Genomic DNA, 17,657 nt, shown 5'->3' with positions numbered 1-17,657 from the left:
ATAATGAAATTTCAGGTTTTATTGATTCCCTAAACGGTTAAATAATTTTAAAAAAGAACTTATCTTTGAAAAAAAAAAAGCTTTTTGTATTTTATTCAAAATTTTTGTATGGCTGCTAAAAAGGAATTTTAATTAAAAACCAACAAAGATAAGACCATAAACATATTTAGGTTTTTCAAGCCCTTGTTCTGTTGCATCTTTTTCCACTTTTTTCAGTGTTTTATTTCAAATAGTTCGCGAGTTATAAGTGTTTTAGCAAACGGCTCCCCCCACTGCTTTCCCCCCTCCCCCGGTGTTGTTGACCATCCATGGGGGCGAAGACATGTGGTTTCATAATCACTATAGTGCCTGTGACATTAATCAGAAATAATTTTGCGTCAAGTCTTCCATGCATGCTCAAAATACCCCTTCAGATCCTGAACTATAATGCAAATCGTGTTCGAACTTGCTACTGTCATTTTGTTTTTCAACGCGTTAACAGTACTTAAATGATTTTAACAAACTGAATAATGATATTTTGGACATTATTTGAAAAAAAAAATCAAAAATTTTTGATTTCGAATTTATTTTGGTTAAAAAAAGTTTGTTTTGCGCATTTTATTCAAAAATTTTGATTGTTTGCGAAAAATGGAATTTTACTCAGAAACCAACAAAGATAGGTCCATAATTATATTTAGCTTTTATGGAGCACTTGTTTTGTTGCGTCGATTGCCACTTTTTTCAGTGTTTTATCTCAAATAGATCGCGAGTTATGAGTGTTTTAGAAAACGGTTCCCCGGCTGCTTTCCCCCCTCCCTCGGGGTTGTCGACCACCCAGGGGGGCGACGACATGTGGTTTCATAATCACCATCGTGCCTGTAACAATAATCAGAAATAATATTGCGTCAGCCTTTCCATGCATGCTCAACCCCCTTCAGATCCTGGACTATAAAGCAATCCGTCACCCATGTTATTTTCTGTTTTTCTGAGTACTATGTTATGATGAGTAATTCATCCTGTACTTATTTCTGAGGGTCACTCACGGTTTTTTCAGATATCCGGACACAAACAAGGCAAAAAAATAACGAAAATAACACTTTCAAGTTGACCTTTGCCCCCGAAGCTAAGAGTGAGCCACCAAATGATTTATGCTAGCATGTACCTAGTATCAAGTAGTATACACATTTTAAAAAAATTACATGGGTCACTCATTGCTTCTGGAGCAAAACGATCACAAATTTAGAACCATATATTCACGACTTTAAACTTGATCCTCTACGCAAGGGTCAGCAAATTAAATTGAGAGGAAAGAACCTTCACTTATTCTTATGACAATACTAATACATCCTGAAAGTTTTAGGGAAATTGAAGGTATCAACCATCAGGCTTCCGTAGACTTGGTCCAGCTTTTGAAAAAATGACTGTTAACTTGTTTTAGATGTGGTTTATATATAAAAAAAATGGTTAAGATACTGTAGCTTAGCGTATTTGTTTCATGACGAATATTTGCGTACGTACTCATCTCAGACAAACTAAATCTTTTGCTGTTAATATAATTTTCAAACTCCTTACTTGTCTCAAAACGAGTTTTGAGAAAATAATATATTACTTAGTTAAAAATCCCTGAAAAAAAATTTTTTTTTTCAAATCTTCTTTTCTGAAGAAATTCATTTACACACATAACTTTTCTCCATCTCTTCTTGGCAGAAGACATTTCTGTTCTTTTCAGTGTCACACATTATACTGCCGTGGGAAGGTAAATGGCAATATCTGCAGAAATGAGTTTTCGAGAGATTTGAAGAAACGCGTTTTGGATTCCGTAATAACAATGGGAAAATGTTGAAATTAGACGGTCTTTTTTTCGAGATTTTTTTTTTTTTCTGGGAAAAGCAAATAAACAAGCTTGTACAATAAAGCTAACGTAAAATAGATGACGACAATGAAAAAAAAAAAATGAAAAATGAAAAAAGAAAAATTGGCAGTTTGCCTTTTGTCTGCTCACGGCAGTACACTAGATTAATACTAATACTGAAACAGTTTAGAGATGTTAATCTCACTGCATTCATTCCGTACTTATTATTTTCATGATAACTTACTGATCCTCATTCATTCTTTACCTCATTATTATTATTATCTGCTTTTCCATGTACTGTGTCGTGATTGAGTTCTCCTATTAATTTTAGGGACTATCCATAAATGATATCACCCTTTTTTCCAACATACTTGATCCCCTCCTCCTTTTGTCACAAAAAGTCACACTTCACACAATCCCCTCCTTTCATTTGTCACATGTCACGCTACATTACATAAGAATACACTGTTAGAACCAGGGGTTCCAGACGAGTGAATATATTCCCTCTAAGGTGAAAGCATAGTGCCTGAAGGTGCAATACAAGCCAGGAAATAGAGCAGAGGAGCCGAAACAGCATTAAATCACGGAAAGACTCATTGCGCATGCGCTTTTGCCTAAGACATACAGTCAAACACCTCAATATGGCGGACGAATGATGATTGCGTTTATGTGTCTTTCACATTGAATGAAGTACACTATTGGATTAAAACACAACTTTTCTAGGATTAATTATCCGAAATTACAAGTAAGTACAGCTTTTGATCACTTTGTAGCTTTTAGGGCTTTCAAACATAGTTAAAGTGTTTAAAAGTGCATTTATTGCTTTTCAGTTACCGTTATTGTCTACCGTGAAATTTCCATCATTCAAAACGTTACTAAAAATATCTCTCATTATTTTCTTGAGTACTCGATAAGCAACTTTTATTAATCACCAAAAAAAAAAAAAAAAAACTCATGAAAAAGGTTATCAGTTTATTAACAAGTGAGAACCTTAATGAAAATTATTCTTGTTGCTTCGTAGATTATAACAGAAAGCTAGTGAAAAAAAATCTCTCTCAGTCTAGCTCTCTTTTTTTTTTTTTTTTTGCTCTTTCATTCAAGTGTTAGAATCATTTCCTGTTAGCGGTTAATGTCTGGATAGCGTTAGAAATTTCTTTTGGTTTTTTTTTTTACTGTCGAAAAACTTCATGTGCATTTCTTGTTACTCTTGATTGACGTTTATGAAACGATTTTGTGTTTTTCCGTAACTGTAATATTCCTGAATATTTTTGGCTCTTCATGTAAACAATCCATAAGTACAGCTATGCTTCATTTTCGGAATGCGTCATGTTTAAGTAAACGTATAATTTCTCACATTATTTAAATAATTACTCGTCTTTAAATTATAACGTATTTGTGACAGATCTTTGATACCAAGTATAAAGGGGCAGATATTTATTGTTTTATTAATTTTTAACATTACTTATTGCAAATAAAAAAACACTCATCAGAACTCTGAATTTTTTCACATGTTTTAACGGCCCCAGAGTTATTATTATTAATATTATTAATATTATTTATTTTATGAATTTTTAATAAAACGATAAAGATTTCACTGGTCCGCAAAGTTTTTCAATTGCTTTTACCGCGCCTGTGGATCAAAAGATGTTGAGAAACACTGAGTTAGAGCACGATCAGATGAATTAATGCAATGAGCACTTCGTAACTATGTTGAAAACTCTGAACCATGATCAAATGCTGTAATAACATGTTTTAATCATTTCCAGTACCGAGTTCAATGTGAAAAATGTCCAAAACGTAGAATATCATAAATAATAATAATAATAATAATAATAGTAAAAACACACACACACAACTGTATTCAAATTCAAAAGCGCACACAATGCGGGGGAGGGGGATCTGTTGTAAGGGTGCCATATATCTCACCGAAGGTTCCCTTTTTTCACTCTGGCTGTCTATCTTTTAAAAGGTGCCTGTTTTCCACCCTATTTAGAGGTGCGATTTCGGCTCCGTATTGGGTGTCGCTGGCGAACAAGCGTTTCTCCCTTGAAAGGTGCCGAATGCATCCTGTAGTTTTAACAGTGTATAAGTACAAACATCACTTTTATTTCAAATAAAATGTGATGACACACTTCTTATTCCGCCTCCCTCTTACTTTTCACAAACTGTCACAATTTTATAAACCCTCTCCCCTTCAAAGCTTCACATCATGTGTGACCCCCCCCCTCCCCTTATGTATTTCTTAAAATTGTTACTGCTTTCTTCAGATACTTAACATGACTTTCTTTCGAATTTCCATAAAAAAAAAAAAAAAAAAAATCACACAACTGTTACAGGAATAAAGTATTTATATTTTTTTTCTTTTACTAAAATACCCTACGTTTTGCATCAAAACATAAAACGTGTAAACACTGTGTTTACTTTTTTTATGACTCAAGGATGTGGCGTAGAAACGTGTATTTTATATAACTTATTTTCACATGAATTTAAAAGCAATTGCTTCCTTTGTCTGGAATAATGATTTCTTGTTATGATGGCTAGTTATTAATCATTATGCTTCCGTCATCATTATTTATCTTTATGAGACACTGATTCTGTTTTTCTTTTGAATTTTCTCTTCATATATTTCCCAAAATATTTCCTCGATTATTTTATTATTATGTTTTTTCTTTATTCCATTGTTTTTTTTTTCCTCTAGAAAAATTTTAAGCACCTAAGAACAATCAACAGCTTAATCCATAATGTTAATATTTTTCTCCCAAGCTTAGCTTTCATAGAAAATTTCTCCGAAAATTTGACAAGTAACAAAATAACTAAAACATGAGTGAAAGAATGATTTTGTAACAAACATTTTTTACAGCATTAATGAAATTGAACTATGCACTGACTAAAGAATCACAACTCGTGAAAGCAGTCCAATAACCAGGGCCCGATTAAGATATCAGGGGGCCCTAGGTCATATGCTTTTTCGGGGCCCCTGTGTAGTCAAACCTTACAATTTTACTCGTTTGCGAAAACAGTTTCATCTATTGGTTAAAACAAAAAAGAATTTAAGGGCCCCTAAAAAGTGGGGACCCTAGGCCACGGCCTAGTTGGCCTATTCAGTAATCAGGCCCGGCCAATAACAGAAGATTACCTTCAGTTGCCTCGAGCTTACATTTTTGGGAGGGGGGAATTCTTAATTTACCGAATGAAACTTTGAATTTACCCGAATGATAAAAAATCGAGCACATACACAACGCATAATATCCATATCTAATTGCGTTCTTCAGCGTATTATTTAACTTTTTATCGCAAAATTATGGTTATAAGGAACATTTTATTTGATCCTTCCGACTTTTCTATAAACGTGAGTGCAACAGAAAATTTATAAAAATAGCTGACACGTGCAAAAACCCGGTTATTTAAGTTTTTTAATAACAGCAAAAAACTGATTTGTTTGTTCATTTTTCGCTAGGTCTAAACCCCCCGGATATTTAAGATTTGTTTTTTTAATAACAGCAAAAATGTGATTTGTTTTTTGATGATTGCGGTGGAAAAATCTTTAAAATGATGTCTACCTTTGAAGTTTGAGGAAGTATTAACACTGTTAGAACCAGGGGTTCCAGACGAGTGAATATATTCCCTCTAAGGTGAAAGCATAGTGCCTGAAGGTGCAATACAAGCCAGGAAATAGAGCAGAGGAGCCGAAACAGCATTAAATCACGGAAAGACTCATTGCGCATGCGCTTTTGCCTAAGACATACATTCAAACACCTCAATATGGCGGACGAATGATGATTGCGTTTATGTGTCTTTCACATTGAATGAAGTACACTATTGGATTAAAACATAACTTTTCTAGGATTTATTATCCGAAATTACAAGTAAGTACAGCTTTTGATCACTTTGTAGCTTTTAGGGCTTTAAACATATAGTTCAGTCAATGAGTGCTCAAAACAGGAGTGTAGCGTGCATGGAATATGCGATAATTTTTGACTTCAGAATATTGTTGGGGTAGTTAATAAGTAAACATACTAAAAGTCCCCGACCCTGGGGGGTGAGCTAAAGGTGGGAGGTAGGGGGGAAGAAAATTTTGGGGTTTTCGAGAAAATGTCGGAAACGGTGTAAAAAATGCGCTTAAAATAAAAATTCAATCTAAATTAATTTACTATGAAATTGTTTCTACACATATGTGTCAAATTTCCAATAATTTTCTGGGTATACGTTACGAAAAATCGATGATTTTCGGAAAAATTCTCTCTTTTTGTCAAACATTTGCTCCTAGTGCTTCCTAGGATCAGTATTCATAAAAATTGTCAGGAACAAAGTTGTAGAGCTTTAAATTTCCTTCAATTTGATATGCTACGTTGTTATATTGTATTTAACCAATCAAAAGTTACAGAATTTCAAACACGCACTTTCATGGCAAGAAATGGAACACTTGCCGTTCACAAATTTCAAACTGACTCGAAAGAATCGCGCGCTTCCTCTTTCTTCAATGAATTCGACAATCCTGATGGACAATAAAGAAGTATTTGTGGATTATTACACCACAAATGATGTTTAAGGGTTGTGGGGGGGGGGTCGTAAAATTGTGACTTTGTGATAAGGGGGAGGAAAAGAGTAAGAAGTGTGACATCAAGCATTTTTAAATACAAATATGTTTATAAAAATTAGTTTATGAAAAGTACTTTGAGACAAATTGGGAGGGGGTCAAAATGTTGAGAAAAAAGTGTAACATCATTTATGAATAGCCTCTTACCAAGAAATCGGACGAAGATTTGCAGAAGTACGTTTATGCAGTATGAATTAGCTTCATAGCCCATTGCATTATTTAACGAAAGTGAACTGAGGAAGTGTAGAAAGCCAGCATTTCCTCAGTAAGAAATTTGTTAGAAGTAATTAATAAGTAAACATACTGAAAGTCCTCGACCCTAGGGGGGGGGAGGGATGTCAAATGTGGGAAGGGGGAGCCAAATTTTGTGGTTTTCGATTTTATCTCGGAAACAACAGGAAAAATGTGTTCCGAATAAAAGTGAAACTTAACTAAATTTATTTTGAAATTGTTTTTTCTACATATATGTCACATTTCCAGTGGTTTTTAGGTATTCTTTCTTAAAAACCAATACTTTTTTGAGGGAAAAATCTCTTTATTTTTGTCTCAGTTTGTCTGTGCCAAGCAGGCGCTCAAGGGATCTTGTCCAGCAATCATGTGGCAAGGACCCTTACGGTTTTCTATGTCTTGAAAATCTACCGGCTGAACACTTGAACTGCAGATTCAAACCTGATACCAAAGAAATACGAAACCCATGCCTAATCACAGTGACACCTAGCTGACAAGCAATCAAAAACTATGAAGTTCTATCATGTACTCAGTTTCGTTACTCTTATTGAAATGAATATGTGACGCTATAGCAGGATGTGATGAAAATTTTAATAATAGAAATAAGGTAAATTAAATGTAACTGACCGGTAGCACCTTTTGGAAATTATAGTTTTTATTACATTATTATTAATGATATTTTGAAAGTGTTTATATAGAATATGGACGGACAGTAATTAGAAAATGAAAATATCATCTTTAAGGTGACATCTTGGTTCTATCCTGAGGCGGAAGGGTCATGTCACCAGCAATGGAAAAGTTGTTCTTAGAAAATGGCAACGTATTGATGTCATCGTCGTCCCCTTAGTCCTGGATAAATATTTTGATTCCGTTGTGGCAACTGTCCTTGCAATGCAAGCTTACAACAGAGTAGTCTAACGATGATTTTCTACAAGTGACCTCCTGGTCACTTGTGGAAAAGCAATCAGTCAAAATCATCTTCCAGATTCCGCCAGGAGCAACATCCGATTCTGAGAGTTTCAGCACGAGTTAGCCATTCTTCCTTTCCCAAACCCCCAATCCGGTACTTCACCAATAAGTTCCTAGCTACAGGTAAACTTGGTGGTACGGCAAAGTTAGAGATCAATCTTGATGTTTGCAGCTACTTTGATAAATGATCTGTAACGGAATTCATTGAGGGACTTTTCCGTGGCTAGAGCACCATACCATGAGAGACCGATCTGACCCTAGCAGCCTCAATGGATATTCAGGGGAAAAAGAACTGTTGATATGTACCTTAGATGTATGATTTTAAATTTCTGGCAGAATGTTGTGATCAGTTGAGGATTTGGCAATCAAGAGGACAACCAGGAGAACTTCCTCTCAAATGATAGCTACCGAAGAATTTTGCCATCTGATGATAGCCGTCTTTGCAATATCAACGTCAACATCACCTAAAGTTCGGAGCGTGTTTATCTCGTTTTTCAGCAGCTTCATCAGTAGCGGTTTGTCAGCTGACTGTTATTATGAAAGTTGGACAGAAACCTTCTTGTTTGACCGTCGTTTCAATTTTCTAACTGACGTTGATGTCCATATGTTTTATACAGTCGTCTCTTTTTGCCTAACAGTTTTGCAGACTATCTAACTAATTCAAATTAAATTAAACCAATGTCGTTATCTATTTTCTTAAACAGTATGTATAGTGCTAACTTTCTGCACATCCTCAGTCCCCCAAGTCATACTGCATATACGTAATTTTGCAAATCTTCGTCCGATTCCTTGGTAAAGGGCTGTGTGTACATAAATAATGTCACACTTTTTTTTCTACATTTTTAACTCTCTAGCTCCCTCCGACATCCCTTTGTCACAAAGTTCGTTTTACAAGCTACTTTTCATAAACATATTCGTATTAAAAAATGCTTGATGTCACACTTCATACGCTTTCCTTCCCCCTTGTCACAAAGTCGCAACTTCACGCCCCCCCCCCCCCCACCCCACACACACCTTAAACATCATTTGTGTTGTAGTAAAATCCACAAATACTTCTTTATTGTCCATCAGGATTGTCGAAAGAGGAAGTGCGCGATCCTTTCGAGTCGGTTTGAAATTTGTGAATGGCAAATGTTCTATTTTTTGCCATGAAAGTGCGTGCTTGAAATTCTGTAACTTTTGACTGATTGAATAGAATGTAACAAAGTAGCATATCAAATTGAAGGAAATTTAAAGCTCTACAACTTTTTCGTCGACAATTTTCACGAATACTTATCCTGGGAGGCACTAGGAGCAAATGTTTGACAAAAAGACAGAATTTCTCCGAAAATCATCAGTTTTTCATAACATATACCCAGAAAATTAATGGAAATTTGACAAATATGTGTAGAAACAGTTTCATAGTAACCCTATTTAGCTTGAATTTTTATTTTAAACGCATTTTTTCTACCGTTTTCGACATTTTCTCGAAAAACCCAAAATTTTCTCCCCCCTCCCTCCCACCTTTAGCTCACCCCCCCAATGTCGGGGACTTTTAGTATGTTTACTTACTAACTACCCCTAACAATATTATGAAGTCAAAAATTATCGCATATTCCGTGCACGCTACAATGTGTTCATTGACTGGATTAATAGTTAAAGTGTTTAAAAGTGCATTGATTGCTTTTCAGTTACCGTTACTGTATACCGTGAAATTTCCATCATTCAAAACGCTACTAAAAATATCTCTCATTATTTTCTTGAGTACTCGATAAGCAGCTTTTATTAATCACCAAAAAAAAAACCACCTGAAAAAGGTTATCAGTTTATCAACAAGTGAGAACCTTAATAAAAAGTATTCTTGTTGCTTCATAGATTATAGCAGAAAGCTAGTGAAAAAAAAAAAAAAAAAACTCTCTCAGTCTAGCTCTTTTTTTTTTGCTCTTTCATTCAAGTGTTAGAATCATTTCCTGTTAGCGGTTAATGTCTGGATAGCGTTAGAAATTTCTTTTGGTTTTTTTTACTGTCGAAAAACTTTATGTGCATTTCTTGTTACTCTTGATTGACGTTTATGAAACGATTTTGTGTTTTTCCGTAACTGTAATATTCCTGAATATTTTTGGCTCTTCATGTAAACAATCCATAAGTACAGCTATGCTTCATTTTCGGAATGTGTCATGTTTAAGTAAACGTATAATTTCTCACATTATTTAAATAATTACTCGTCTTTAAATTATAACGTATTTGTGACAGATCTTTGATACCAAGTATAAAGGGGCAGATATTTATTGTTTTATTAACTTTTAACATTACTTTTTGTAAATAAAAAAAAAAAAACTCATCAGAACTCTGATTTTTTTTCACATGTTTTTAACGGCCCCCAGAGTTATTATTATTAATATTATTTATTTTCCGAATTTTCAATAAAACGATAAAGATTTCACTGGTCCGCAAAGTTTTTCATTTGCTTTTACCGCGCCCGTGGGTCAAAAGATGTTGAGAAACACTGAGTTAGAGCACGATCAGATGAATTAATGCAATGAGCACTTCTTAACTATGTTGAAAACTCTGAAATATGATCAAATGCTGTAATAACATGTTTTAATCATTTCCAGTACCCGAGTTCAATGTGAAAAATGTCCAAAATGTAGAATATCATAAATAATAATAATAATAATAATAATAATAATAATAAAAAAACACACACACAACTGTATTCAAATTCAAAAACGCACACAATGCGGGGGAGGGGGATCTGTTGTAAGGGTGCCATTTCTCTCTCACCGAAGGTTCCCCTTTTTTCACTCTGGCTGTCTATCTTTTAAAAGGTGCCTGTTTTCCACCCCTATTTAGAGGTGCGATTTCGGCTCCGTATTGGGTGTCGCTGGGTGAACAAGCGTTTCTCTCCCGTGAAAGTTGCCGAATGCATCCTGTAGTTTTAACAGTGAAGGATTTTCTGTCGTACCCACACAAAACATCTTTGAGAAATAATATACAGTGCTGGCTGGCTAACTTATTAGACTAAGACTGTTTTAAAAAGCAAATTCCTTTGTTGATTACATAACTATAGACACATTAACGAACAGTGAAATAGTTATCTAATCTGTTTTCTATTGTTCTTGGTGAGCATTTTAAGTCTTTTTGGCATACTTTTCACAACGTTTACACCATTTCTTAACTTTTTAAAAAAGGAGGTAAAAAATTGTTTATACTCACTATATTATATATACTCACATACACATACTCACTAATTACCTAAAACTAACTTCAAATATAACAGAACACACTAATAAAAAAGAACTAGTGAACTGTTTAAGCTGATTGAGGTTATGTTCCTGGTAAGTAGATAAACAAAGAACATAAACAAAGCACACAGTGCTGCCCACCCTTGCAAACATTAAATTATGCTAAAGTAACGTAATAATCAGTGTACAGTATGTACCTGTACTTTAACAGTAAAAGAAATAGTATTTTTAGTACAAAATGATGTACAAAAACAAAACAAAAAAGAAACACAAACAAAACAAAAAAAACTCTTTATTCTAATAATTTGGCCAGCATTGTATATGATACTGCTGTTTAACTTGTTAAAATACAAAGTTTTTTTTTCTCTCTCCTGATTCTAACTCAATAACACATAAGTGATTTAAAATCCTGCCCTCATTGAGTTAAGATTTTTATTTATTTATTTTTTTTTTCATGTACTGACACTTTAAAAGCAAAACAATACGCATTTTGTAATATTCAACGCAAAATATACATTGTAAAAACAATCTTTTCCTGTATTGTATTATTCAGGTTGAATTCAATGGTACTATTAAATTCTCAAAATACGTTTTGGCCATGGTAACAGACTAACATACTTGTTTTTAAAACTTCAGTTAGTTACCATGTTTTAAATAAATATTTAAAAAGCATCCAAAAGAATTCAATTGTACCATTAAATACAGCTTAAAAAATACCAATATTCCAGGACAAAAGAGTTTTTGCACAAAAAATCTTTTGCGTTGAATGTTACAAAATACGTATAGTTTTGATTCAAAAATGTTAATCATATACCCGTGGAATTGCCCTTAATTATTTTACTTCGATTTCGAATTTTTTACCATGAATGTTTGACTGTACAAAATCAAATTCTGAAGAAAAAAATTTTTTTTTGCCCTCTAGATCATTCGAAACTTCAGAGTGGAATATCATTATGAGGACATTGACATAGTGAAAAGACTTGTCAACACTCCTGACAAACCTCTGAGATTCAAATTTATTGATCGATAACACATATTTACTTTTTTACTTCTTAAATAACAGAAAGTCTTTTGATTTACCCCAGTCGTTCAACATTTGCTTTTAAAAGTAATTATAATGGAAGATTACTATAATGTAAATAATAAAAAGAAAATTAAAAATAAACTTTTATTATGCTACATTACATTGACATAGTGAAAAGACTTGTCGACACTCCTGACAAATCTCTGAGATTCAACTTTATTGATCGATAGTACATATTTACTTTTTTTACTTCTTAAACAACAGAAAGTCTTTTGATTTTCCCCAGTCGTTCAACTTTACTTTTAAAAGTAATTATAATGGAAGATTACTATAATGTAAATAATAAAAAGAAAATTGAAAATAAAATTTTATTACGCTACATTACAAAAGTAAATGTCTCATTTCTATTACATGTATATATTTTTAAAGTCACGATAAATAAACTATGAGCTGTTATTATTCAACACAATTTTTCTGATAAATTTATAAAAGTGGACATTTTATAACATTTCCAGTTTTCCATTTGTTTTTTAAGCTTTAGTCTTTTTTCATTCAAATGCACCAGAAACGGTTACAATGATTTTATAGTAAAATGACGACCGTAAGAAAAAAAATCTTGTGCATCGGGATGAATGATTTATTCATGTGTTAAAACAGTTCAGAAATTATTTAGGAAAAACGATGTGCAAATGGACCGCCATGCACACAATATGTCACAGACTTTTAGTTTTGAAGTTTCTCAAAAATCAGCTTTTTCTGGCCTCCAAAGTCTAAGAACACTTAAACAGCTAGAACACATCATTGCTGCTGTATTGTAGAGATGGGCAATGACGTTCTTTTAAATGATCCGTTCTTCAGAGGATCGTTCATTCTTTTGATCCGTTCATTTAACTCGTTCATTTGAACGACTTCGTTCATTAAAAAGAGTTGCAGGTGATCTCTCTGCACCACATACAGGGCTCCCAACACATTTTAGCCATAGAAAAGGGTAAAAGAGGACCACTTAGAATCAAAAAGGGGACCAAAGAGGACCAGTTAGGATTAAAAAGAGGACCTTGGGAGGACCATTCATAGTTAAACCCAGGGTAGCACCAAACGGCAAATTAGCTGTCTGGCAATAAATACGTGAAGATAATTCGTTAATTAACCAAAATAATGATTTTTAATGATAAATCCTTATCACCTTCTGTACATCTGAACTTCTTATCCATTGAATTATATTATTCACACAAACATTTGGATGGGGGGGGGGGGGGGGGTGACAAGCAAGCATGTGACTGACCATCTTACAGAGTAACTTTAATTGTAAAATAAATTTTCTACTACTTAACAGGTAAAAACTGACTAGTTAAAAATAATCACCCAAGTGACCGATCAATCAGTGCATACCTAATAAAGATCTTTTAGATACAGTTATTACAGTAAACACCTTAGTACATAGTAGTTTACAAAAATTTTCACATAACCAGTTTAAAGAGAATTCATTTTGATATAAGGTACCACAAGACAAGAAGATATAGTTTGGAGGCCAGGAGGTCCCCCTCCCCCACCACAGCCCTTGGTTTTTAGACATATTTCCAGCCAAAATATGGTAAGTTTATATACATATGAGAGTTTATGACCAAACACCAAAGCAGGAGGTAATTTCTGGCTACGCTACTAACTGACTAAGTTCAAAAATATTAGAGGTTTGCAAATCATTTATTAGTATGCTAAGTATCCAAATCATTTCTTCATATGTATGTATTATTTGTTCGGGCACCAAAAAAATATTGTAACTGTCTTCAAGTACATATAAAAATTAGTGAGAAAGAAATTTTTTTTTAAAGTCACCATACCCAAAAATATACAAATGCTGCTTAAGTGATAAATACACTGAATGTAAATTTGAGCCTGCTTTTACTGGATAACTTAATGTAATAAATAAATGTGTAAGTTTAGATTCATAGAGCTATATTTTCAAATTGAAAATACTCATTATGAGTACTTAAAAAAATAAGGATACAAAGTTTTTTAGTTTTTAAAAATAAAATTAAATAAAAAAATTTGAGGTAGCACATGTCAAAACAGCTTCCAATTTTAAAAAAATATTAAAATAATAACAAGATGCAAAAGGATTGAAATCTTGCACAAGAGAATCAAATTTTAGAGAAGTATGTTCACTGTTGGCATAATTTCCAAAAAAAAAAAAAAAAAAGAATATTCTCTAAAACTAAACATGACTAAAATTGAACAAAAATATGCTAGTCTAGGATAGCATATGTGATAATAACATTCGATTGCGCAAAATATCAAAATATGTACAAGATGCAAAAAGATTGAAATCTCAAAGACAAGAAGCAATTCCTCGCGAAGTTCCAATAAGTGCAATGCTGCAATGGTTCCAAAAATAAGAAAGTTTATTATCTATTAAAATTAAACAAAAAATAAGCTATTCTATGATGGCGTATGTCAAAATAACTTCCGATTGCCAAAAATATCATAACATTAACAAGATGCAAAAAGATCGCGAAGTGCGAGTAAGTTCAATGTTGCCATGGTTTCGAAAAAAAAAGTAGTTTATTACCTATTAAAATTAAACAAAAAATAAGCTAATCTATGGTAGCGTATGCCAAAATAACTCCCGATTGCCAAAAATATCAAAATATTAACAAGATGCAAAAAGATTGAAATCTCAAACACGACAAGCAATTTTCCACGAAGTGCGAGTAAGTTCAATGTTGCCATGGTTTTGAAAAAAAAAGTAGTCTCTTATCTATTAAAATTAAACAAAAAATAAGCTAATCTATGGTGGAGTGTGTCAAAATAACTTCTGATTGACAAAAATATAAAATTATTTACAAGATGCAAAAAGATTGAAATCTCAAACACGACAAACACTTTTCGCGAAGTGCGAGAAAGTTCAATGTTGCTATGGTACCAAAAATATAAAAATTGTCTATTAAAATTAACCAAAAAATAAGCTAATCTAAGGAGGTATTATGTCAAAATAACTTCCGATTGCCAAAAATATCATAACATTAACAAGATGCAAAAAGATCGCGAAGTGCGAGTAAGTTCAATGTTGCCATGGTTTCGAAAAAAAAGTAGTCTCTTATCTATTAAAATTAAACAAAAAATAAGCTAATCTATGGTGGAGTGTGTCAAAATAACTTCTGATTGCCAAAAATATCAAAATATTTACAAGATGCAAAGAGATTGAAATCTCAAAACCCAGCAAGCAATTTTCGGCGAAGTCCAAGAAAGTTTGTTGTTATCATGGTTCCGAAAAAAAAGTTTATTATCTATTGTAATTAAACATAAAATAAGCTAATCTAAGTTAATGGATGTTAAAGTAACTTCTGATTGTCAAAAACATCAAAATATTAACAAGATGCAAAAAGATTGAACTCAGAAACACAGGAAGTAATTTTTCGCGATGCTACATATCGAACACAAGTTCAGAAAATACACTGATGAAACATTTTTGATTTTTTTCAAGTGCTTACGAACCCGTGAAAAATATCAGTAGCAAAATGCTTTGATTTCACGTCATAACTCTTCCCCCATTTGCTAGATTTCCATGTTACAGCGGTGGGAGAAGGAGTAATGACGTAAATCTGAAGCCAAAAGCGAAATAATACCAGAAAGTCAAATTCAATAGAAAAACGGCGCCGCGGCAGCGTGTTCGGGCTTAACATAAGTCAGCACACAGTATCTTTTACTGTAATGAAAATTTTTAAAGTCTGATTTTTTAGTAAAAACAATACAAAAGCGGACTAAAGGGACCAAAATGTTAAAAAGCGGTCTAAAGCGGACTTTACCCTAAAAAACGGACTTTGGCGGGGAAAACGGACCATTTGGGAACCCTACACATACTCATGTACATTCGGTATGTTTCATTAAATCAGTAATATTCGTTATTAAGAAAAGATAAGTAAAATTATCTAAAAGTTAATACTTGGGTAGCTCAGCCAAAGTACCAAATAACTTAATTCAAAAAAAAGTATCACCTAAATATTAGGGAGCTTCAAAGCTATTCTACATAGTGTGAACAGAAAAAAAAACCGCAATCCCTTTTTTAATGGGGGAAAAAATAGACAGCAATAATCCTTTTTAAAATCTCTGGATATTGAATGTAAAATGAGCGACTTGGAAGTCGTCAAGTAAGTTAAAAATAAAGCCAATTTAATATAGATGGTAGTTAATAGGGATGTGTTATAGAAAACAAAAGGATAATTAGAAATGCGATGAAAGGTATTTTTAGAAATACTTTTGGCGTCAGTAAGCATGAGAAGGATTTCAGCAGTTGCGTGGGACAGGAAGTGGGCATTTTGTTAATAGCGCAAACAAATTACACAAAACATTACTAATAGATACATTGGAAAATTGCAAATGGACTGCAACGGTTAAAGAGAAAAGATGAATAAAAAGCAGAAAGTGAAAAAGTTCGAAAAGAATACATTTTACTGCAATGAGAAAAAGGAAACTTGAGATTAAATGACAGTTTAAAGTTTGAAGATTTTAAAAATGCGATTTTATCATGAGTGCATCAATGCAATGCATTCAAAAAAACGAAATGAAAGAACGGATCCGTTCATTTTAAGGATTCGTTCTTTTTGACCCGTTCGTTCATAAACGACACATCTCTAATTGCATTGATTGTTCTCAATGACGCTGCAAAATGTATGGAACGAGCCTGTCTTGAACGTGTGTTTTTATTGTAAAAATCAATTTTGAGATGAAAATATTTTATATCAGATTTTGGCCATATTTGACAGCACACAGGCAACGAAAAAAAAAAAAAACGCATTGTTAAGAAGATAAATTTAACAGTCATATTTTTCTTAATCATTGCATTTGTTTCGAAACACTGAAGTATCATTAAAACAAATGTTCCTCATTTTGTCAAACAGGGGAGGGGGGGGGGAGCGCTAAATCATTACGTACCAATGGACGCTGCTGCTGCTATGTATCTTGAGAATGGCTTTTTATACGATTTTGATAGAATACGGGTATGTGAGGTAGGTCGTATTCACTAAGTTTGGCTTAGGGCGCAAATAGATGTTAATCCGAACCTGCACATAACAATGCGTTTAAAATTTTGTGGAAAAAAATAGAATTATTCTACAATAAAAATATTGCCATTAAAATCATCCTACATATCCTTGCTATTGACAGCACTCAACAGATATAAAATGAAGAAGTGAACCGAATTAATCGGCTATGTTAAATCTCACGTGTGTACTTGGTGAGTACATTTTAATCTTGTTCCATGTTTCTTGTTAACGTTTCTATTTTAAATTACCTTTGAGAATAAATGCAATGTTGTAAAAAAGTATCATTTCTCTTCACACAACTACGATAGTTTATATCTGGTGTACAAACAAATTTTCAAGAATTTTCAAGAGATGGCGTCACGGGTATAAAATCGAAACGGACAATGTTGCAACTAACTTCATTTTATAACCTCATCGTTAGGCTTTCATTTTCAGTATGTGACTTTTCTCTGAAGTGAAAAAACATAGCTTTTCTGTGCTCTTAATATGTCAACTTTTATGCCAACAAAACATAACTTGCGGGAAAGTTTATTTTTCTGCTTCCATTTGAAGAAAAGTGCGATTGAAGGCAATCAAATGCTGCAAGAAACTTACAGCAAACATGCTTCATCGATTTCCACATGTGAGTTTTCGTATAGGCGTTTTAGAAGTGGTGATTTTGATACCCATGACAAAGAACACGATGGGCAGCCACGAAAGTTTGAAGATGCCGAATTGGAGACTAAATCAGACAAAGACTGGTGTC

General features: G+C 33.3%; 1 protein-coding gene across 1 annotated transcript in view; it reads left to right on the top strand.

Annotated features, from left to right (window-relative positions):
• LOC129216137 (probable cytochrome P450 301a1, mitochondrial) overlaps window positions 1–11,946 on the top strand; it is a 42,695-nt gene extending 30,749 nt beyond the window's left edge. The window contains exon 9 of the mRNA XM_054850293.1: window positions 11,772–11,946. Within this exon, the coding sequence (XP_054706268.1) occupies window positions 11,772–11,879 (108 nt within the window). The 3' untranslated portion in view covers window positions 11,880–11,946. The remainder of the gene's footprint in view (window positions 1–11,771) is intronic.
• Window positions 11,947–17,657: the final 5,711 nt, after the last annotated feature.

This window comes from Uloborus diversus, chromosome 2 (assembly GCF_026930045.1).
Source record: "Uloborus diversus isolate 005 chromosome 2, Udiv.v.3.1, whole genome shotgun sequence".
Classification (NCBI taxonomy): domain Eukaryota; kingdom Metazoa; phylum Arthropoda; class Arachnida; order Araneae; family Uloboridae; genus Uloborus; species Uloborus diversus.
The sequence above is the reverse complement of the archived record's forward strand: the minus strand, read 5'-3'. Positions and strand labels throughout refer to the sequence as shown.